Source organism: Chiroxiphia lanceolata, chromosome 9 (assembly GCF_009829145.1).
Source record: "Chiroxiphia lanceolata isolate bChiLan1 chromosome 9, bChiLan1.pri, whole genome shotgun sequence".
Taxonomy (NCBI): domain Eukaryota; kingdom Metazoa; phylum Chordata; class Aves; order Passeriformes; family Pipridae; genus Chiroxiphia; species Chiroxiphia lanceolata.
In genome coordinates, this window is record NC_045645.1 from 14,770,955 (window position 1) to 14,794,930 (window position 23,976).

General features: G+C 42.7%; 3 protein-coding genes across 3 annotated transcripts in view; all 3 read right to left on the minus strand.

The window, feature by feature from the left end:
• Positions 1-265: 265 nt before the first annotated feature.
• Positions 266-3,195, minus strand: C9H1orf52 (chromosome 9 C1orf52 homolog). Its single transcript, XM_032696324.1, has 3 exons — positions 2,873-3,195; positions 2,575-2,782; positions 266-1,415 (listed from the first exon to the last, which is right to left on the minus strand). The coding sequence occupies exons 1-3, from the start codon at positions 3,128-3,130 to the stop codon at positions 1,327-1,329; spliced, it is 555 nt and encodes a 184-aa protein (XP_032552215.1). The 5' UTR covers positions 3,131-3,195; the 3' UTR covers positions 266-1,326.
• A 1,367-nt stretch (positions 3,196-4,562) lies between these two features.
• Positions 4,563-10,567, minus strand: BCL10 (BCL10 immune signaling adaptor). Its single transcript, XM_032697022.1, has 3 exons — positions 10,414-10,567; positions 7,999-8,287; positions 4,563-6,978 (listed from the first exon to the last, which is right to left on the minus strand). Exons 1-3 carry the CDS (start codon positions 10,507-10,509, stop codon positions 6,611-6,613), a joined length of 753 nt encoding a protein of 250 aa, XP_032552913.1. The 5' UTR covers positions 10,510-10,567; the 3' UTR covers positions 4,563-6,610.
• Positions 10,568-14,001: 3,434 nt separating this feature from the next.
• Positions 14,002-23,976, minus strand: part of DDAH1 (dimethylarginine dimethylaminohydrolase 1) — a 58,765-nt gene continuing 48,790 nt past the window's right edge. The window contains exons 5-6 of the mRNA XM_032696809.1: positions 19,066-19,209; positions 14,002-18,631 (exon numbers count right to left, since the gene is read on the minus strand). Of these exons, the coding sequence (XP_032552700.1) occupies positions 18,515-18,631; positions 19,066-19,209 (261 nt within the window). The 3' untranslated portion in view covers positions 14,002-18,514. The remainder of the gene's footprint in view (positions 18,632-19,065; positions 19,210-23,976) is intronic.

A 23,976-nucleotide genomic window follows, 5' to 3' on the forward strand; every position in this document is an offset into this window, starting at 1 on the left:
GTGAAACTGGCAAGGAGCAGTAGCGGACTCTGCAGGCAGACAAGGATCCAGAGAAAGCATCAGCACACTGCCAAGGCTAGAATGGCATAACTTGTTGATAATTTCACATATTCACTAAAAATGAATACATTTTTCTATATACTGACATTCAAAAGATTTTTTAAAAATCACTTAAAAAAAACCAACATCATATTAGCACATATGCATACAAAGTCTGTTCTGCCAAAGGAAAGGCAGTCCAAGACAGAAGGAAAAAGCACAAATGTTTACATTAAAATTTAATTTCATAAACTTCTATTAGTAGGCCCTAATCTCACCGCAGACTTCCTAAGGCACAAAATCTTCATATGAAAAGAAACCTAGAGCAACTCTTCCTTCAATCCAGTGCCAGCTGGTACCTTTTCATACACAGACTCAAAACTCCAAGGAGCAGGATGTCACAAATGCAACATACATTGACTAGCACTTTTAGAATATTACCAACTGTTTGTACTGAAATAAATACAATTTGGCAATAAAAACCATCACAGCTTTGTTATAATTTTCATCCACATAAATATCTAGATTCTATTTTCTATTTCAGGAAGAATACATTAAATGCTTCAATTCTTCCTGCATCAGTTAGTCTCATGATTCACTGATGCAGATCCCATAATATCAAAATAATTATAAAATACTGAACTCCATTATTAGGTCCATTTTTTTTTTCAGATTGTAGTTGTATATTTATTTAAACAAAAAAACCTCTAAGGAATCTGTTGAGTCATACATCCCTGAGTGGCATATAGTATAGAATTCATCCCTCCTATTCACCATGCATGCAATGCAATATTTATACTGCAGATGTTTTCAAATGTGGTTTTATTCCAGTGATCTATTTGCAGTCTAGACATACATTTAAAAACAACAATATGCAAACATATCACAGAACAGTACCTAAAAAAATCTTTAGTATATACTCCTTTATAAAAGGTTTTGACACAATGGAAAAGTCAGTCCAGAAAAAACTCATGTTACCAGGTTTCTTGATAAACAAAATATTATGAAGCCCTCTAACTTGCATGAGCACAAGTATCCATAGCAATGGATCCCTCTTTTAAATCCTCCTTTTAAATAAACAGGTTTAAATTTTGTTTGGTAAACAAGTTTCTATCACAACACTGTCCATTTAATTTTGTGCTTTCCAAAAGGCAAGCATACTACAGAAATAAAATTCCCTACCCAACAGGAGAGAGAAATTCAGTAAACATGTATTTGTTTCCCATTCCAGCAGAGGAATCCAAGTTCACTGAAATTTTCATTATGTCTAAATCCATCACACCCTGCTTATACCTTCTTCTTTTTCTTCTTCGCCTGCTCTCCAGAGTCTACTTTACGTTTCTTAGCAGAAGCTGGTTCATCATCTTTTTCACCATCTTTAAATAAAAGACAGAGTTAATCAGTCAGCAAAGCCAGTATTTTGTCTTAAACACCATCCTTGTCTCAGAAAACCTGACTTAACCACACTTGAGAGGCCTGGAAAAAAGACACAGTAGTATTAACTGATAATATCCTCATTTTTGGAATACAGACAGTGTGTGGACAGAACAGGAACGGTTATTTGTTATTACTACCATAGACCACTAAGGATAACTTAAGAAGAGGCTTTATGCTATTGTACAGTACCTGTTCTAAAAAACTTATTATTTGAGTAGATAATAAGAAAAGCTAGAAAAGGACATTTTAGAAGTAGGAAATAATGTCAAGGTTAATTAACCATTTATAGTCTTACTTTAGATGAAGACTAAGAGAAATGCATGGGATGAACATAGAGAACACATGGAGCAAGACATATGGCAAAAAAAGAGCAAGACAGCAAAAAACCCATTCCTTTGGAAAAGGTTTGCTGAGAACTTTACTGGTGAACCAAAACATTATTGTGTGTTCTGAAAGCTCAGAATTTCTTCTTCCGGTTTTGTTCTCTTGGTTGTTGCTGGTTATTCTCTTTCTCCAACAATTAAAAAAAAAATAATTCCTCCCACCTGTCAAATATTTCTTTACTTCCTAGATTACCATTGCAGCTTGTACCATGATTAAAAGTGAAGGGGATAGTAAATATTTTCTTCAGTAATCTGTCACATGGACATACTATTTAATTCCCCTCTTGGACCTCAAGTTTTGCAAAAATAATCTGACCTACATCTACACCCAAGGTCAACACAGCAACACCTGAAGAAGCTTTCATACCGTTTTAGCAGCACCATGACTGAACCTGTTACATTCACAGAACTAAAGCTCTACAGTCTTTAATCCTTCCCTGCTAATGGCAATGGGACAGGAGCGGAGGGACTGCTGGGGGGCTCTATATTGACTCTAGGAAAGTCGAAACACCGGCAGCGCAGTTCAACCATCCCCGCAGGCAGAGCGCTCTGTCCTTGGGCAGCAGGGGATGCAGGACAGGCCTGCGGAGCTTCCTCCGGGCTCAGGGCAGGGAGGGCTCCGCTCACCGACCACTCAGGGACCCGCCCGCCCAGCCCGGCTCTCGAAACACACCCAGCCTGTGCAGGGCACAGCCGCCCCACGCCAGGGCCTCACCCGATTCCAGGGGCTCCTGCTCCTCGTCCGGCAGGAACTTGGCCTTGCCGGCCGGCCGGGGAGCGTCGTCGCCGTTGTCCTCGTAGATGTTGGACCACTTGATGGCCATGTCGACGGCGGGCGCCGGCGGCGGCGGCTTCTCGGGCGGGCTGTAGGTCTCCGGCGGGGGCACGGCGTTGCTCCTCCACACCTTGAACTCCCTGGGGGGCTGCGGGAGAGACCAGAGCGCCCGTCACACTGCGCAGGAGGGCCAAGGACGGCCCTGCCGGCGCCTCGGCCGCCGCCGCGCCCCCCGCACCTCCTCGGGCGCCCGCAGGACGCGGCTCTCCCAGTCGATCTCCTTGTTGAGCGGATTGTAGAGGAAGGCGGGCGGCTGCGACACCCGGCGGAAGAGCTCGTCGGGCGGCGGCAGCCGCGGCCGTCCCGGGCTGCCCCCCACGGACGCGCCGGCCCCCGCGGGGCGCTCGTCGGGCTGGGGCTCGTCGGGCTCCGAGTCGGAGCTGGAGCTGCCGTAGGCCGCGAAATAGCCCAGCGGGTCCTCCCCCTGCGCCGCCATGGCGGGGCCGCGCCTCGCACCGCCCGCGGAAACCGCGCCCGCGCCGAGGGTTCCGGCCCCGCCGCGGCCGGAGCGGCACCGCACCGCCCTCGGGGGAACCGCGGCGGGCACCTTGAGCAGGGATCCTACGGGAGGAGGGAAGAGCTGACCCGCCAGGCGATGCAGGGCTCCCGCCACAGCGCGGGGTGCGTTCCTCCAAGGGACCCGAGACAGACACCGCAAATCAGACACAAAACCGAGCAACCTCTATTTCTACCTTTTCACACCTGCAGGCCTAAAGGGAAAACACGTTTTCCCTTAATGTCTGGCCACTGGGCTAACCTAGGGCAGACATAGCGCTGACCAACGCTGTCTATCCAGTAGGGTATCTTTACCACAACAGATTTGTGAAATTTGTTGGAAAAAGTTTCTATTAGACCTCCCTTGTCTTTCACACAGACACATATATATATGTAGCTATATTTATCTTTTACTGTATCAGCTAAAATACTTACTGGCATGGTTCAAATGGCACGATGCTGAGTAGAGGGAGGTTTAGGCTGGATATCAGGAAAAAGGTTTTCACCTAGAGGGTGGTCGGGCACAGAACAGGCTCCCCAGGGAAGTGGTCACAGCACCAAGCCTGTCTGAGTTCAAGAGAGATTGGGACGACACTATCAGGCACATGGTGTGATTCTTGCAGTGTCCTGCACAGCGCTAAGAGCTGGGCTCAACGATCCTGATGGGTCCTTTCCAACTCAGTGTATTCTATGATTCTATGTTCAGAATACTTATACTACCACAGAAGCAGGATAAGGTCTGAGCAAGAGGTTTTGATTATAATACGATCAATTCATTTACTGTAAAGCTACTGAAACTGTGTCTAGCTGACCTGTCATAATCAATGTCGTGATCATTATTTTGACAGAAGCCCTACACACAAAGTCCAATGAAAACAACCACTGAAGTGAAACTCCAGATCGCTGCAACATTTGCAATTCCTTTTTTGCGTCATGCTCCTCAGCACTCAAAGTTCTTGTTTCTCCCCCCTATTAATAAAAATAAAAACCGTAATTTAAGAATGAAGTCAATATGTGCATGGTTGGAGGCAACACTTCTCACACCTGTAGGAAGCTGAGCAGTAATTTTAAAAAAAAAAAGGCAAGAATCAGGTTAGTAATACTAGACATGAACCACAGAAACTATTTAAGCAGCTGAATTCTTGACTTCATATGCATGTTTGCCCTATAGACTGCTCTTGAGTGCAGTCCTACTGGCACAGGCGTTTCACATTAAGTCAGTCTTTCCACCAAAGACAAACCTCTCTGACAAGACAAGGAGAACAAAGGCCTCCTGCACACACAAAACCAAACCCACACATCCACTTATCGGCACTTGCTCTTGCAACCTGAACATCTTAATAACAAGAGAGGCAGGCAGGCAAGCAAACAGGTAACTATACAAAAGAATTTATTCCAAAAGTTGTGATAAAAATATTTTTACAAAATGCACGCTATAAACATTTGGTAGGATAATACATTCATTCAAGGTCTCAGGTCAGTAGCTTCCCAGGGAGCAGCCCCTGTAGGGTAGGCTTCCTGCAGGCTGCATGCTGGGTGGGTGGCACACCCCAGTGTGAGGTGAGAGCTGCAAGGCAGCCTCCACCCTGAGCTGAGGCACTTTCTCTGTTAAGGCCAAGCTTGCTCGCTCTCCTCCCTTTAAAAGAATCCAGGAAGGGACCCAAACCTAAGCACAGCTCTTCAAGTGGTTACAGGGGGCATTTAGATGAATCACTTTTTAGACATCTCGAGTAAGTGCAACTACCGTACAAGTTAATGGAAGAGAGGGATTTCAACCTACCCTTAATTTTGTGTTAGAGAGCAAAGTTTTGCTTGCATATTTAGGCACTTAACTTCCAGAGTGCCATCTCATCCAGGCAGTTTCACTGAAAAGCACTTTCACCGTCCTGACAGTCTATGACTGTAGATGCATACAAGAAAAACAAGGATTCTTATAAACACATCATTATCAGATGTAAGCTATTCATACACTCGGTATGGAGTGTAGTTGAACATTGCAGTTTATTTTCACTTACTTCCAAAACCAGAGTAGTAATGAAAAGCAATTTATAGAGACTATATTGAGGTCCCACAGATGACCTGTCTACACAAAAGGAGAGGAGTTTAGGAATATTACCTCGTTGTGAATTTAAATGGAATTATATGGCTATAGCACAGTATGAGGGCCAAAATAATTTAGGGCCTTAAATACAATCCTACCCTTTGATATACTGAAAACATCCCATCATTTTTAAGTGTAGTATCACAGAACACAACTGTACACATGTCCAAGTAAGATTTTACCTAATTTTAAAATTATTATAGGCCACCTGCATTAAAGGCAGATTACAACTCGAGAGTGTGAGAGGAATACAGTATGTTACACTGTGTCAAGAAATGAGAACCTTCCCATGTTGAAGCAGTTTAAAATGCATTTGACTCTAAACAATTTGAAATGTAAACCTGTCTGTCTGCTTTGAAAAGGAGGTATCTGAAGTGCCACATTTCCAGAAGTCCTCAAGTATGGATACTTTCTTGTTACAGGACTTCTCCACTTTTCCCTACTGAGACAAAACATATAAGCTTTGCTCCTTAAAAGCATCCTACAATAACATTTTCTTACAGCCCTCATGATGCTGTTACAGCAGTTTACATCCTTTTTCCAGTACTAATGAGAATTTATATTTAAAGTGCATCTCGAATCAGGAATCTCAAACTAATATACAAGAATAACATGTCAAGACTTGCAGAAGTATATTTTTGATATCCAGTGCCTTTTGGTTTACCAATAGGACAAAGTTCAGACAATGAAGAGACTCCTTGCAAATAAGCATACCTACAGATTTGGCCAGATTTGTAAGGTTTTTAGCAAATGGAGCTGCACACACATACATGGAGAGCAGGAAATTATCCTACTGAGAAACATTTAACTTGGTAAATGAGTTTAACCTTTTTGGTAAGTAAGCTTAAGCTTTTAGTTTGGAAAGTTATTTTTTGTTTTTCCATACTCACTACTTTTCCTAACTATCTTTCCCAATTCACCCACTACAGAAACACTAAGAAAAGCTGACTTGTTAGTTTCTGTAGGAAGAAAAATCCCATTTGTTCTATAATTCTAGCATAAATATCTGCAGCTACATGTGAAATCTTATACACGTTGGTTTAAAAAACAAACCTTTGCTGGTATAGTACCAAGATATTTTGAAAAAAAGCTCCCTAAAGGAAAACAAAACAAAACAAAACCAAAACAAAACCAAAAAAAAAAATCAAGCAGCTCCAGAGCCATACAATTACAAAATAAGACTTAAAACAGAAAATGCATAGATTATATATTGTTTCCTCCGATTTTGCTAACAGTTTCAAAACAACATCTTTTTAACCTGTATGAGACATCACACAAAGTTTCAGTACCATTTGGATGAACATACCAACGTCACTACATTCACTGTGGTTGAAGAGAACGTGATCTTAAAGGCAAAAAGCAATTGTCACTTGAACTAGTACATGGATCTTGCTGGTCTGACTGGAGCTCTGGGGGGAGAGGGGGTGCACCTGGGTCTCCAGGCCCCGGGAGGGTGGCTGAGAAAACAGTGCTCTGTGAATTTCCCATCTCTGCAATTGGTAAATTCATTGAATGAAGAGAGACAGCGGACACAAAAGCGGCAGTGCTATAATCTTCTTCTGGATGATGTATCTGGGTAGACTCTTTGTCTTTTGTTTTATCAAAAAAATTTGATTCATCAGAAAATGATCTAGAAAGATTATTTGTTCCTCCGTACAGTGAGGTCATACAGGTGCTGCAGCTTAGACCTAAGACAAAAAGACAGAAACTGGATTTAATTACAGTATGGTGCCCTCTTAAAACTGTGCTCTGATTTATATAACAGTAAGGCTGTCAAAGATCAATTGTCTGTATTTTTAACACTTCATCTCCCCTGTGATATCCAATATTCATGACATATTAAAACACAAACATGCAGGTTATCTAGGCTGATGTGAATGGTTTCTCTGCACCTCAGTATCAGCTACTATTTGTCAAAGACGCACTGTAATTTAAGGTTCATTTCAGAAAGTCACTTTAGCCTTTCAGCCCAATTTTTGTTTGATTTTTCTGTGTTCTTCAAAGCTTTAAAAGTTTCAGCTATATGGTTCGGCTCCAGAGTGGACAGCATTTGAAGGCTGTTTTACCTGAAGCCAGAGAAAACTTCAGGCCCTTCATCTCTAGGGTTAAAACGTACTTCTTCCTTCTTTATTTCTCTTTTGAGTGTGGAAGGGGAAGTAAAGCTTTTGGTGTAGAAAGCTTATACTTTCTTCCTCTGCCTTAAAATATGAATACACGTAGTCACTTCAAGCTTTGTGTGCCAACAAAACCTCTGTGCCTGTATGAAACAATGCACACACGTATTTACAGTGTCTAATTTTAAGCTTTGGCATTGAACACATACAGGGGAACTCCCCTCAGGTTGCATTTGCTGGCATATCTTCTGCTGAGGTGCAAAGTTTAACAAAACCAGAGCAACCTGCCACTGCAGCAAATAGCTTCAAGAGAAATGCAAGGTGGAAGATAACCACCTATTTTTGAAAAGCAAAACTGAAATGTGAAGACAGATTTATCCACCATAACAACACAATAGGGGGTGTTTTTGCAATTAGTTATTTACAATGTGTTCAGATAGTAAAAAGGCAAAGCCAGGATACATGCACTAGGATCTTAAGCCCAAACTGGTGATATTTCCAAACATGTTGTTCCAAACAGTAGAGGAGGACTTTAATTTTGCAGACCCTCAAAATAAAACTTACGTCTTACACACATTATTATAAACTTGTTACCTTTGAGAGCTTCAAGCTTTTCATTTTTGACTTTCAACACTACATCAGTTATCTTTTGTAACAGGAAGTTTTGTGTTCTTTCTCGTCTGATAGATTCAATCAAAGCATCTAGTCCCTTTGGGTTTTCTGCTAAGTAGTCCAATAACTTCCCAGTTTTTTTCCTGCTGGAAGATCGAGCAGAAATTTCTTCAGTGTCCTCTCGAGTGAGTATTTTCTTTGAACGCAGGTAATCAAAGTGTCTCTCGGCTATGATTTTATCACACAGGTAAGGACGCATCCTTTCTAAAGCCTGAAAAACAAAGCCAACTAGTATTAGCCAACACTTCCATTTATTTAGAAGTCTGTAGTTGAAACCTACAGATTTGATTTTGATACAGGTTAGCCAAAGAGTTTCTAAAGCTGCCACTGCACTACTTAGATGAGATCTTTCTGGTGTAAAAAAATTTTAAAAAACCTATTACCTAATTATCCTTTTCATTAGTTCTTTGAGGGAATTCAGGAGTTCTAATGCATATTAAGAAATAAGCTGACTATTATAGAAAATGCTAATTACATCAAGTCTGTGGTTAGCACATTTCAAAACAGTAAACAACTATTAATGAAAAGAAATTATATCAAACAGCACCTTTGTCTACAGACATACTTATTCTCACTGACCACCCTACTGCCACATTGCCATACTATTTGTATTCATGAGGCACAACTCCAAAATATTGCAGATGCTGATATTTTCTGTACATAGAGCAAAAGTAGTGTCAGAGCAACAGCATGAATATATTCACAGTTTAAAAGGTTTGTAACTAAAAACCACTACTGACAAATTGACAGATTACTGCCATCCAAAACACACGTGCTTTCATCCTTAAATGTACATACTCTCATCAACATTACTGGCTGCTTTTTGTCTTCAGCAAAGTGCCTTCTTTTGGTTCAATATTTTAGACTAAACACCTGGAGCACCTTGCACACCTCTAACATGCTGCACAGACCACTGCAATTCTGATGACTAGCAAAAGCAAAACAACTCTATTTCCCCCTGCAGCATAACTTCAGTGTACAAGTGTAAACTGGTTGCTCGAGTCCTCTCTATAATGAGCAAAGGGAAAGAGGTGGAAGTCTGTCCATGGAAGGTGACTCTATCGATCATCTAAAGCCCCAACATGCAGTCAGTGTTGGGCATGGGAAAGCAGAGACATCTGTCTTAAGCACTTCATCAGCAGTGCCACTTCCCATCTTCACGAACTGTAACACTTAGTACCAGACCACATTCCCTCAGAGATCATCTTCCCAGGAAAGCACACTATCTTTTGTGACCCTACTCAGTATCAATGGTTTTATATGGCTCACCACATCCTCCTCAAGACAAGCTTACCCAGACCAAGATGTTCCTGCAAGCTGGCTTCCAGCTGTGGGTTCAGTCACTGACACAGATTAACATACATATTGTGTTATATATAGTTTGACTTAAGCAGTTCTCATCCTTTTCTGGTGTAACTACCAGATGCCAGCTATTGCAGTATTACCCTGTGGTTCCACAGAAGCAAGTACTAACTTGAACATGTCTCACAGAATCAAACAAAGCATTTAACAAAAATGACATAAGCATAAAGCTACTAAGAAACCAAAATCGAAATCCTAAGAGTCCTTACTGCACTTTAAAGGAACATAAAACCCCCGATAAGTCAAACATAAGACACTGTAAATTGCAAACATGGATGGGCAATAAGTAATTAATAAACTGTGATTTTATTTTTTTTTTAATTAATCAATCACTTGTTGAGGTTGGTTAGCACATTGCTTGCTTCCCAGTCTCACAAGGAGATAAATTAATCCAGACTGAATCAGGATGAAGTATTCCCTCAGAATCCAGACATCAGTGAATAAATATGGGGGGGGGAAGATCAGGAAACTATAGAACAAGAAGACTCAATAAAAAGTATTTAACCATATTTAATGAAGATATTCACGCTCTCTAAAAGCGAATTTTATTGACACCAGGAGTAGCACCTACATGTACAGCCAGGCTTTGGGTACCACGTTAATTACTCATCCCGGCTGCTGCCTCCTGTGGCCTATCCTGGTGCAGAGACACCGGGAGACACCGGCCCCGCGCTGCTCTGGCCTTGAAACGCCACACAGGGGCGGGCCGCTCGCAGCGGCACAGCCGGCAGCCGGGACCGCGGGTGCACACCGGGCCCAGGGCTAAGCTTTTGCGGGTCACTACCGGCCTCACACAGCGGGGACTCCGGAATTCCCCGCCGCCTTCCCAGCGGCGCCGCGGGGCCGGGCCCGCCCGGCGTGACCAAGCGGAGGCGGCGGCCCCGGGTCCCTCCTTCCGCTCCCCACAACCGGGCCCCACTCGCAGCTCCGCGCCCGAGCCGGGCACTGCGGCTCTGGGCCCAGCCCGCCACTTACATCCTTCTTCACCTCCGCCATCTCGTCCTCCGTCAGCGGCCGCCCCGCGAGCCCCGAGCTCGAGCTCGACCCCGACCCGGGCCCCGGGCCCTCCATGGCGGCCCCAGCCCGGCACCGCTGGGGAAACCCGCCCGGGGCGGTGCTTCCAGCCCGGCCCCGCCCCCGCCGGACCCGCCAATGGGCGCTCAGGGACCGCGCCCCGCCCCGCCCCCGAGCCCCGCCCATTCGCGCGTGCGCGGAGTGGCGCGCGACTCCCCCGCGTCGGGAGCTGGAGCGGGGCTGGAATGTGGTCCTGCCTCATCCCGCCTCCTCATCCCGCCGCACGAGACGGGCACGGGCTGGGTACGGGCCGCCTTCTCGCTGTCCTGCCACCACACTCCTGGCTGCAGCGGCGGGTTGAAGCTGCCCCTCCCCGGGCCTGTCAGCGGCAGAGGCCGCTCCCGCCTCCTGGGGCTGCGTGACGACCGCTCCGCTGGCGGCGGGTCGTGGGTGCCCGATGGGGTTGGGGCCCGCAGCGCCCGGCGGAGGCGGCCGCCGCTGGCCCATCGTGCCAGGGGCTTCAGGGTGACGGTCGGTGATGGTTCCCCGCGGTTTTGGGGACGGCAGTTTTAGTCCCCCTGCGCTGCTCGGGGCTCTCCGCCAGCGCAGCTCCAGGGGGAGCCGCTGCTCCACCGGGACGCGCCCGCCGCCGGCTCCCGGGCCTGCCCCGCCGACCGAACCCTCGGAGAAAGGACAGCGGCCGAAACATCATTAACCGGTGTTCTTTCGGCTGCCGAAGGTGGAACTCGGGCTATTTCTGCACTCTTGAAGACTTAGTTTCCAGCGGATAAACATGAAAGCATGTAGAGTAGAAGTGATCAGTATCGGGGTTTGCTGTCAGTAAGGCAAAACTACTTTACAGTTTTGCAAAGCCCTTTTGCTTGATATGCCTTGTTAATGCAACCATTAATGTTAACTATGATGATACCTATTTTACAGTGCTAGCATTCCCAGCATTTCAATAAAGCCAGAGATCCTACCCAGAATACTTGAGAAATAAAGGACTGGTCACTTGGTGACAGGCTGATTTCTGTAGAACTGGGTGTTAAAATCACCGCCAATCCCCAAACCGATTGCCAGAAAGCACACAGCCAGCTCTGTTCCCTGCCACTGCTGTGATCTGCCCAGTGAAAACTTCAGACCCACCCTCGCCACCTAACCCTGCAGACCTGATTGTTTGTCATTTGGCAGCACACCTCTGCTCACAACCCAAATCCTTCTGTGGTGTTATTACTGCCCTAAGAAGCCTTTCTTTGCTGTGGTTCATTTGAATTTCTCTAAGCTGTTTGTGTATCTCTAGATTAAACATCTTAAATACAAAGTAAACTATTTATCTCTAGTTCCTGCTCAGAGGGCTGCAGGGCAGACCATTTTTTTCAAGTCCAAGTGCCTATATTGATCCTCCCTAATCTGTGCTATGCACCCAAATACATGGAAAGGTTTCAGATTCTCTGATGCTTCTGGAAAGCTGATTGTGGCACTTCTGAGACAGAGCCAGGCATCTTCCCAGCCCCTGATTCCCATCATTGTTTATTAAACCACATGCCTTCCAGCTCCCCCTCTTCAAGGTGAATTATATTGCAGACTTTGTTGGCTCTGTACAACACTGCTGATAAAAACATCTATCATGCATTCTGGAGTTAAAGTATTTGTTAATAACCTTGCTCAGCCAGAGGTGCAGTTCAAAGCCACGTGATATCTGGAGGGTTAGGCTGCTGATTCCTGAACCACGTAAGAGACAAACTGGAATGATTTAACTTCATCAATCAAGAAGAGAACATGCAGTTAGAGATACAAGAATAGACTATATTTTAGCAGACTTAATGCCAATAAACCCTAACAGGATATAAAGGTCCAGACAGCAGGAAGAAGACCACTCTCTGCGTGAAACTCATTTCAGGAGGGTAACAGCCACTCGACACTCAGAAATGAGCCTCAATGTAGAGTGAGTTATGGGTCATTTCTTTCAAGGCAGCTGGGAAGATTTTGGACATTGCACTGATTTTATGAGTATGTTCGTATGTAATGTCCATCTAGTATAAATTTCTACAGTAAACTTACAAATAAATTTTGGAATCTGCAGCAACTAATGGCAAGTTTTCAGCTACTAAACCACAGCAATCGACCTACAGGTAATGAATTTTTGGGGATGAGGTTTTTGAGAGCATCAGAATGTCTGGATTTTATGATGCAGGAGACAATGATGTTTTTTTCGGCAGCATGTACTTAGAATGGGGAGTGAATCCATACAGCCAAGTGCAGAAGTCTCTGATGAAGTAATATTCTACAGCTAATTTTTGCAAAGAACACTCCTTTTTAAATTACTATTATGATTTCGCCTTTAAAGGTTGGATATTCTGTGAGAAACTTCTTAATGTGGCAAGTGGGAGTGGCTTTTATAGATTTTGTTTTTAATAATTCCCATTTAGAAACAAGTTCAAGTAAATGGATACCAACTCTCCCCTGTAGATATGGGTACACATGTAAATGCAGTAGTTTACAAATATTAATTGCACTACACTAAAAGTATCCACATTAGACATAGCACTGATTTAAATATATTAGTATAAAAATCATACTTTTAAACAATGTAGTTAAGTTAGTACAAAGGATGTGTTTAGATCAGCCCTAATGAATTCTTCCCTTGTCCCTGCTTCCCTGGCAAGAAGAGTAACAGATTACGGCTTGTTTAAAGTCCCATTTCTAGCAAAACAGTACAGTTTGAAAGTGATGTAATTATTTTGCTACAGTTAATTAATTCCTACTCTGTTAAATTATCTTGGGTTTCTTAAAAAGCTGAAGCAACAATATTAAGGCCTCCAACAACGGACTTCTGGGTTGCCATGAGATGGCGCTGACGGCCCACGAGCACTTACACACGTGGCCATGAAGCTGGAGTAATGTCATCGTCTCTTGAGATCCTTGATCCTAATATCCAGTAATAATATCCTAATATCCAGTAACCTACTGGCATTAGAGCACAGGGGTACAGGCAGAGAGGAGCCCCACGTGCACTACTTGTAGCACACAACAGGTAGTATTTAGATATAAAACAGATGCGACCATCTGCCATGTTACCACGAAGAAACGTCTGGAATGCAGTCACCTCTCTGGACATCGTGGGGGAGAAAAGACACACGAGCTAAGGGAATAATTTAACCAGAACTGGAATGCCACTAAACCTTCGTAGTTTCACCTTTTGTAACTTACAGTAAATACAGGAACTAAAGAGAAACATACTATACTATGCTAACATCTGTTTATTTACCTTGGCAGTAATGAAATATAGTCACAACCATTGTACCTAGGACTTATAGGCAATATCTCCTCTCTGCAAATTATTCTTAAATGTGGAGTCTAAAATTGTGATTTGTTCTAAAAGGAGGCAAGATTTCTCCTAACAGGCTTAAAGGTTTTAGTGCTACTGTCTATAATTGGCTTTATTTCTAGGCATGTAACAAGCTTCATAATAAAAAGACAGCATGAAACAGTATTAAATTAAATTAAATACATATACTTTCAGTTCCAAAACAAGAAGCATAAACTACACAGGGCACGGTACAACTGACACTTTATTCCTTCGTGATGGGGATATATAGTATTGAAACTGCAAGAGTCACCAAAAAAAAATTAAATCAAAGTGCAAACCTCTATTAGGACAGATTATGGAATGTATTGATGTTTTTGGCACAAAAAGTGGGGAACTATATACTGCAACAAGATTTTAAGTTTAATGAATGTAACGCTTCTGTGCTCAGTAGTCACATTTGTGCACTGCAGAACAATACCATGTAAAACAGTGACTAACACGATTCACATACAACTCTATACAATTTACATCACACGTCCAGTTAAAACTTCTCTGAAAATACATGAGGTCCACTGATACTTTGTTCACAATCACTTAACAAATACCATTCTTTAAGCAGGCTTATCTTTTCAGCTTCCTTATTGATAAAAACAAAAATAGAGAATCTTAAATAGTAAATTATTTTCCTCAAATGGTTCCATGTGAATGTTGATGTTTTCTATTAATTTGGCTCTGACTTCACAGATATAATGTAAAAGAAGCTGAATAAAATCAAAAGCTCATTTTTTCCCATCTTTCATCTCCAATTTGCTGTGAACAAACAGCATTCTGTCCACTGACTTTTTGTTTTCAAAACTGGACATAGTGGTGCCTATGAGCTCTATATCTATCACATGGAAATCATCAAAAAAATCAGAGCATAACTTCACACAGTGGCATTCTATTTAAAACTGAATATTAGCATGGTAAACACAAAAATACATAAATGGAAGAATTCAAGTTTATCTCATAAGGTACAGTATGCATTCACATTTTCATTGCAGAGAGAAACACTGTATTCACATTCTGTTGAAGAAAGAAGCCCACATATCACAGATCTCCCTAAACTCTTAGCAAAGATAACATCCGTGAAGTATCTATAATGCACATTGTAGCTCTTTCATTTGAACTGAGCTAAACTGGTTGCTCAAAGGAAAAAAACCTTTGATGAGTAATTCAAGCCCCATCGCTGAGCTATTAACCACAAGAACTTCTGTACTGGCCTGCTCTGTCATATATCCTGACAGTTGTTATCAACTGTATTATGTGGGCAGCTATGAGTGTTCAGTGTCTCATCTCCTTTTTTGGTTTGGGATTTTATTTTATTATTTATATTAACCAAGAATGATGATTTATATCAGGCATCTGAGAAATGTTCTGGTGACAAAATATACAGGACACCCATAAGATGCACATTTGTCACTGCAGAAATGTCCTCACAAATTAATTCTTTGTTTGGGCAACAAAAAACAAACAAAAAAAGCAAACAGCAAGAACAAGAAGCATTTGGCATGATTTTAGTTCTTAGTACCATACTGCAAATACACAAACTGAAGTGCTTGTAATGTTTTTGTTTTATAATGCAAGAATAAAGCCCAACACTAAAAGCGGTGAGGTGAGGGCGATCCCACTAACCAGCTTCGGTAACTTTTGGCATGAGACTAAGATGTAATTTAGAGTGTCTATGTTAGGAGGCTGTGATATCTACTGAGACCAACAGAGAGAAAGCAGGTGTGGTTTTAGAGCACCTAAATTTTGTGCCTGAAGTTAGAGAGTTTGAATACAACTTGAAATTAACACTCGAAGGAATTCAGGTCCCTCAGCCACTCCTTGCTCTTTCTGTATACCAAAATGCCACCCTGAAACCAAGGAAATCTAAGTTGCAATAGATGAAGAAACAACCTCTCAATCTACACAGATGTTTCTCAGCTCTGAGATCCCAACTCCTCCTCTCCCTCTCCTGGAGAGCTAGGGGAATGCTTTGTCACCCATTCTATTGCTTTCAAGGACACGAGGTATTAACAATGTCCACCACAAATGTTTCTCTGTTCTGGAGTAACCCTAAAGAAGAGGAGTCACCCTTGTCACTCTCTGGATCTACAGCTCCTGTTGACAGTCATCCTTCCCGCTCAAAAGAAGTTGCTCAAACCCAAAGTAGACCCCTTAGTTTCTCCTCTCTCCTGGCACTTACTCAAGGAGGGAGTGAGTTTAGGTTCATCCACCATGGGTTGGGATACTTTGGAATGAACGGTGAAGAGGGAGAAGTACAGAAGACGACTCAAGTAAGGAGAACTGAGGCAACAGAAGGCAAAATCACTCTAAGTTAAAAGAGAAAAGTGCTCATCATGCCTTGATGAGCAAACTAGAAATGAGAATCTAAGGAAGAAGAGACAGGTGAAAGGTCAGAGAGGGTAGAAGGAAAAAAAACCTACCACAGAAAGATTCAAAGATAAATAAAATAGAAATCCCACAGCCTAACACTGTCCCAGTGTAGCTGGATGCTCCGGCTCCCTAGTGAGAGAAGGGAAGAGGGACTGAAGGACATGGAGAGGGGCCAGGCCCCAGGAGGTACATGGACAGGTCGGGGTAGGGGGTCTGTTTTGGCTTTGTATAACAGCTCCCATGGCTGCACAGGTTTTTAACAGAGTACAATGTGCCTCCAGGAGGTCACAGTTCAATACTGCTGGGTCACTTTGTGGCACAAAATCTCTTTTTAATGTTATTTTGAAATGCATGATACTTTATCAGATATTTAAAAAGCACCAAGGGAAAGCAGAAAAAGATTTCCCCATTGCAACATTTATATCCTTAGAGCCTGACCACCTGGGTCAAGCTTAAATGATCGTGTATGGGAATGGAAGAGACAAAGGGGAAACATTAGGATAACCCTTTGGGACAGCACAGTCATAAAAAAAACCCAAACAAATCACTTGCTGTTTGGCTGGCTAAAGACTTCCTTTGGGACATGCTCTCTTTTTCCATAGGATATGTCTGCTCATCATTACTCTCTCCCTTATGATACCTTGTGTCATCACAACATACAGTGCACCCACAAAGTATCAGATGTATCCTGGTAGCTGCCAGGAGGTTCTCCCCTCACTAGCCACTGAGATGCAGCGAGAGATATGGTGAAGAGTACCTGTGGATATGAGTACTTGTGCTTCCTCCCTTATGACTGCACAAAAAAGCACGCAGGTTTCCAAAGGATATCCGAGTGTGTGCTTGGTTAACACTGTTTGCTTTCCTGCAGACCACGTTGCCTGAGCCCCTTACTCACTTCCTACTGTACCTTAGCAACATGCCACAAGCGGTTCAGGAAAGGTGGAGGAGATGTCTAGGAAGTTGATAACATGTTCAGACTATTTGTCAGAGAGTTCCCGCTACTGCCTCTGTTTGGGAATTTCTCCCATCCTTAGTTTACAAATGATTTAACAAGAAGCATGTGAATACAATGGTGTGTGTTTCACTTTGTGGTAGTGAAAAAAAATAGTATGACTCAGTGGGTAAACATGTTGTGGAATCTGCTACAAAAATTATATTTGCTTTAACTGAATACCACAGTAAATATTCATGCAATTAAAAGAAAAATAAGATGGTTATTGTTCCAAGGAAAACTGCCCCAAGGGCAGATAAAGTACAAATGCCAATCTTTCAGGAAAAATAGCTTCTCTTATTCATGGGCATAATCCAGGAATAGCTGTCCTTCAACTCCTTCTATCACCCTTTTCTTTTGAATTTTGCTAGTAAGTGGCCTCCAAGAGAGGAGAAAACAGAAAGGAGAAACAGAAATAAATTTTAAGATGTAAACAAAGAGACTTAAAACCCCCATCCTTTATATTTCTTTCGTAAGTTTAACTTTTCCAAAAGCATCTCAGTCTTTCATTTTTGTGGTCAGGAGACTCCCTAGGATCCAGCCTTTTTAAAAACTCCCCTCTCATTCTCACCACATTGAAAATCATGACATTAGCAGGAAACTGGGACCTGATCTTGCAGGAGGCATCTTGTGTGACTGCACTGCTCTCTTTTCCTGTCATTCAAGTTTCCCAGGCAGACATCGCCCTTCAGCGCTCCCATCGGAGGAAGCTTTTTCCAGAGTTGGTACCTGGTGTCTGAAACTGATTCCAGCCACAACTCTGCCCAGCAGCAGCAATGTGATATGGCCGAGACAGCAAGCACAGTTCAGTGCCCACTGTTCCAACCACTATGCAGAAAGCTTCCCTACCACACAAGATACCAAGTTCATGAGCCCACTGAGTTTTCTTCAGTCCCCCCAATACCTTGCACCACTGAAAGCAGAGAAGTGAGGAAGGAAAAAAAATATGCAGAGCAAAGAAGTAAGAGAAAAGAAGACAAAAGGGAATAGTGTAAAGATAACAGAGGTGCTTGAAATATTGAGAATTAGCTGGGTTTCATAAAATTTTCACACAGGTATGTTAAATCACTAAAGCTAGGGGTTAGCCATTATAATTGTCTTTTGCTAGCCCATGGGACTAACATACTTCCAGAGTTATGTGCCCCCAACAAACCCTACATCCACCTTAAATACCATCTGCAAAGACATAAGAAAAATTCACAAAGCAATAAATTTGTAAACAAGGGTTAGTAGCACAGTGGTACAGTAGATTGTCAATTAAAACAATAAAAGTGTGGATACAGATTCGTCTACCTTGTGTGTAACATTATTGCCAGTTACAAGGGAGGGACTCTGTAAACTCATAATTCTGAAGCTTTGTTAATAAGCACAGCACAACAGGTGAGTGACCCATCTACTTTCTCCAGTTCTGTGTTGGCTATTGGGATCAGCATGTGGTCCTTCAGTTTTTCAAATACCTGTTTAGAAAAGAAAAAGTAACATAAAATCATTTCACTTTACATCCCTTTTTTTCCCCCCCTTTTAGTATCTGCAGAATGAACTGGCATGGATTTATCAGCAGGTGCTAAACTGTCTCATCATTTGTAATCAACATGAAAGTTTTCAGTGCACGTGGCCTTCTTGCTCTGGGATTCACACACATCACACTGCAGCGGGGGGGAGCTGTTGCTATATCCAGTTACGTGGAAAGAGCACCAGAGGCACAAGATACCGTGTCTCATGAGTAATGGAGATGAGAACAGAGCCCAAGCCTCCCACGTTTTTTCATGTGCTATCTCCATGATGGGATTCAACAGCCCATTCCGAAAAGCATCTGATTTCAGTTCCCACCGACCTCCTGGCAGGGCAGGGATGCTGGAGGTCTCTCAGGCATCCTCAGCACGGCTCTCACCTTTGCACTCTCTGGGTACTCCTCGGGAGCTCGGTGCAGCAGGACGTGGCCCTTGCTGGGAATGTTTAAGTACATGCAGTTGGCTGCGGCATCATCAGGCACTGTCAGCTTGTCATAGCGGTGGTCACTCATCTGTTGCATGGTCTGCCAGGAGACACAACATGCAGCTATTTAGAACAAACGCATCAGCAGCCCTGAACAAATAGGAGGACGAAACATTCAAAAAATATCTAATTGTGGTTGCCAAGTCAGCCAAGGGCCATTTTGCTATGCAGCAAGTAAGGATATCTCTTTTCATCTCTGCCCTTCAAGGAAGAATCTACTAACCCTAACTGAAATGCGCAGTAGAAAACCTTCGTGATATAATTCCTGCAAGCAGCAGGATTAAGCAGGGCACTCGGTAAGCATCCTCTGCCAAGCCTTTTCCTCAAGGAATGTGCATCGAGTATGCAAAACTCCTACTCACATTGACTGAGACTATAGGTGCTCAGCACCTTCAAAACCAACCATCATTCAGTGTTTATATAATGAGCATGAACTAAACCAAACAGGACAGGAACAGTTCCCAGCTTGGATATCAGCCCAATCTTAATTCTTTTCAAGGGTCTCCTTTCTGCTTTCCAAGCAGTTACTCTTTCACTAAGCACCTGTGCTGAGGAGCAAGCAGGCACGTCTGTGCTAATCCTCGTTCCCAAGGGGACAACACAATAACCTCCTCTGAACAACAGAGCTGGTGGGTTTCTGAGGTTGGGTTTATAAATATAGGGCTCATATAGAAATGTAGATTCTGGCTGGAATTTCAGAGACAGAGACTCTCAGCACACGACAAGCATGAGATCCCATGTTTTGGATCAGATCCTTTTTAATAAGGATGGGAAAAGCCCGAAGACAAGACGCCTGACTCCCCATTGTATTGTTCCAGCTTTACATCAGCTTCACACTAACAGGGACCAAGAATAACACAGAATTGAACACAGCACAAAGTCCAAAACTTTGGTCCTACTGAAAACCTAAGAAAATGCAAGTGTTTCAGTTTCTCTCCCAGCCCACTTCTGTTCCCACATATATTGCAAAGGTGCAATTAGAAAGAAAAGGCTTTTTTTAGCTTTAAAATACTCACGCTAATATTATCTTTAGAAAAACCTGGTCTTTTGTTAACAAAGTTTTTTCAACTAAATTCCCTTCTCACAGAAATCCCAGGGATTTGCATCACGTAGCAGAAAGCAGACTTTAATTTTAGGCACAGTTAAGCTTATAATTAAATATTTCCAAGGTCATTCATCTGTACTACTTCTCATTCATTAAAAAAAATACTACATATAGCTGAAATATAACGGGTTCTACAACTTACTGGGAACCAACAAAATCCTTCATAGGTCTGGATACATGTTTTATGTTGTAGCCTGAGTCATCCACATCCCGCGGAGAACACGAAATTCATAATGAAGAATGCCATGCATTCTTGAGGAAGTGTTATCAGATTGTCATTTCTTGTTCCTTCTCAAGTTATGAAACTCTCCCAAGTTCCCAAGGACACATCAACCTCCATAAAAGGTTAATGTGTTTTTCTGGGCAAAAGTCCTTGCACCTTTACTTCATCAGATGCATTTCTGTATTGGTACGTGCTTATCACAGTTGATTTTCATAATTTTGTTTCTGTTATGTTGCCAGGATGTGTTTTATTCTGCTTTCCTTGATGTTGCAGACATCTAGCAGCCGGTGACATGCCTGCACCCAGAGTGGCTCTTCTGCCTAGTAACCAGAGCCAGGTTTGTCATCTACCTGCAGCTTCTCTTTTCCTCACTACATAATATTTTTAAGTCTTGATTAAGGAAAAATTTATTCAATCTGCACTAAAATACATGTAACAGTAGAAGAAAAGCCACAAAGCCTGGAATTCACTAAGCTCCCAAACCAAAACAGTTGCACTTTCTTCACTCCTTGTTGGAAACAGAATCCTGATATTGTAGGTTTTCTGTAGAAACAGCTCATTCATCAAAAATATATTATGAATCACTGTGAAATTATATGAAATTATGAAAGAATTCTTAAGCAGAAGGGCAAAGACATATCTCTCATTCATTCGTTTCTGCAAAATGCTGAAGTGAGAACAGCAGCAGCAAGCAGAAATGAAGCACAAGTGGCAGGGCTCTAGCTGTGCCTCAGGGACCAGCTTTGCGAAGCCTGGGAGATGATGGCGAGGATATGTTAAAAGGATTGTTTTCAATATTAAAAAGCACACAAGTAGGGGCTAAATTAATTCAGAAACAAATGAGAAAAAAATGAGTTGGAAAGTGAGATGAAGCAGCATGGGAGTTTGAGTACACAGCTGTGACAGTGGGACTGGGATCTCAGCTGGCTGAAACAACACTGCAAAAAAGCTTTTATTACTAACTGGAGGTTTGACAATACAAGATTATTCTCTTCCTCAGCTCCAAAGACAAGAAGGGAATCATATTTGCAAGCTTTCATCACTGTGATAACTATGGCTGCATGTTGAAGTGAAATTTCAAAAACCACTTACTTGAGAGAGTGCCCAGGCAATACCACCCGAGCCTGCCCCACAGGGAGGCTCTGGATGCAGCAGAAACGCACCAATATGACACAATCCGGGTACTTTACAGACCCATGGGTTTTTCCATATTTCTATTATGTAAAGTCATTAAGTACATGTGCCTGGGCAGACAGACTCCAGAGCAGAGAAAAAGAGATAAAAGCAAGGTCCTTTGATTGTATTTTCTATCAGATACCCCCCAAAATATGTGGGTTTTTTTGAAAATTACAAGTTTACAAAGACGATAGTGCTCACATAATGCATTTGTGGAGGGCTGGCTTTCTGCCCACAAACGTTGTACAACCAGCTACATTAAGAGCCAGGCATTTCCCACATGCCTTGTTTTTCTGGGAATTTTCTTCAGCCTAAAGAGGGTCATTTTCATTGCACATTCTCTCAGCCCTTAGTCATGCTTTCCTTATGTTGAAGTCATTCACATAGCCTCAAATGCCTTTTCTATAGCTTTTTTTTACAGTGCGTCCTCAGACAACTGAGGTAATGGATAAGCTAAATAATCCTAACTATGAAGCAGCATTATGCATGAAGGAAAAATGTGTATGCATTTAGGGCCTGTTTTCACTGACAGAGCTAAGATGACTGCATGCACTTTTAAAACAGGCCAAGCCCAGCTATAAATTTTCACCCTCAGTGAGGAAGGCCCCAGCCTGAGCCCTGCTGCCTACTCACTCCAGGACCTGTTCATATCCAGATTGCTGTGGGATGGAGAGAGACCAAACCCACCACACCTGCAATGCACTTTTGTACCTTCAACACCCCACAAGCAAAACCAAACATACACTGAATGTTCCCCTTGCTAACAGGGCATCGAGCATCACACTTAAAAATGCCTGTGTGATGTTGACAGAAAAGCAGATGCCGAGATTTGCAGGATTTAATTTGTGCATTGATTAGCCCGTGTTCTCCTGGCCCCCAACATTTAAAAGAAAAATCAAATCCAAGCTCAAGTCAAATACATGTAACCCTACACCCACAGGATCATTCTCTCATCAGCTTTCAGCTATTCTTTCTTAAATCCTTCAAGTCACAGTTTTCTTAAAAGAAAACTAGTCACTTCAAACTATTTAAGGTAATTTTTCTATCCCATCTCTTTTCCTTCTTTCCAGGCATATTAAAGTTTGGCCTGTTTTACAATGATGCTTAAGTAGCATTTGGCCTGGAATCTAAGAGCTTGAAAGTTCTAAGAAAAGATTAAGTTACATCAAGATTTTGCCTACAGTGATAAAAATGAAGTATTTTTGTGGTGCAGGGCAACTAAAATTGATGAGGTTGGACAGGAGATTGGAAGGACAATATGTTTCTCTTCTGCTTGGAGGAAAGACTGCTCGTCTGGGACTAACATCGGGCCTGTGCCCTTACGCACTGAAGGTGAAAGATGAGGACAGGCACCTGGCCAGTTCATTGCCATCTGGAGGGAGGGCTGAGAAATGTAAATTAGTGCTTGCTACCTGAAAAATACTGCTGATAACCAAATCTGCTTTTTTAAAACTCTTTCAGAACCTGAAAGAGCTTCTTTTTTACTGCTTGATGGGGGGTCTCCAGCTTCATATTAGAGGTGATGATACCCACTTTTGGATCCCAAGACAGGGACTGGAGGTGACCAAGATTTAGTACATGGTTCCCGGGAACCTCAACTCATCAGCTGTCATACAGAGTGATACCAGCTCAGCACTGTCCCAGGCCCAGGAGTCTGCTCAGTTTGCTTTGAATGTGTAGCAAAGTAGCTTCACAGTTCAGACAGGTACTGTGCCAGGAAGCACTTCTTTTCCCTTCTTTTTTTTGAAATTGCCCCTTACCTTTAGAGCTCCCTTGGTTCTTGCAATGGAGGAGACAGTGAACAATTGATCCCCAATCACCTTTTCCACATCATTCCTGACTTTTTAGGTATCTATGATCCCATTTTAGTTGTCTTTTTTTCAGGTTATAGTCATAGCTTGCTTAGTTTGTCTCCTTAGGCAAGCTGTCCAGGCATCTGTCAGTCGTTATTGCACTTTTCTGAATCTTTCCAGTTTTACTTTACCTTTTTCGGAATGAAGTGATTATGTATGCAAAGTGCACACAACAGCCAACATGCAGATGCACCACAGCTTTAATCAGTGGCATAATGATGTTCTCCATTTTGCTTTCAGCTGAGTTGGAAATTTCAACAAGCCCAGGATCACATTTCTGTGGTACAGATCAGTCAGAGCACATTATTTCATATGTGATGATCAGAATAACATTCAGAATTGTCATTCTCCCTGTCCCTGCTGAAAATCACTTTATACTTACCTACACTGAGGTTCATTCAGTGTTTTATTGCCCTGTCTCTATCTATTAAGTTCCTTCCTCATTTCTTC

Bases quoted from the DNA above. Each gene is read 5' to 3' on its own strand.
- C9H1orf52 (XM_032696324.1), bottom strand. From the start codon at position 3,130: ATGGCGGCGCAGGGGGAGGACCCGCTGGGCTATTTCGCGGCCTACGGC. The intron at 2,783-2,872 runs GTGCGGGGGGCG...TCTCTCCCGCAG, and splicing joins TCCTGCGGGCGCCCGAGGAG to CCCCCCAGGGAGTTCAAGGT. The intron at 1,416-2,574 runs GTGAGGCCCTGG...TTTTATTTAAAG, and splicing joins GCAGGAGCCCCTGGAATCGG to ATGGTGAAAAAGATGATGAA.
- BCL10 (XM_032697022.1), bottom strand. From the start codon at position 10,509: ATGGAGGGCCCGGGGCCCGGGTCGGGGTCGAGCTCGAGCTCGGGGCTC. The intron at 8,288-10,413 runs GTAAGTGGCGGG...TTTGTTTTTCAG, and splicing joins TGGCGGAGGTGAAGAAGGAT to GCTTTAGAAAGGATGCGTCC. The intron at 6,979-7,998 runs GTAACAAGTTTA...TTTTTGTCTTAG, and splicing joins AAAGCTTGAAGCTCTCAAAG to GTCTAAGCTGCAGCACCTGT.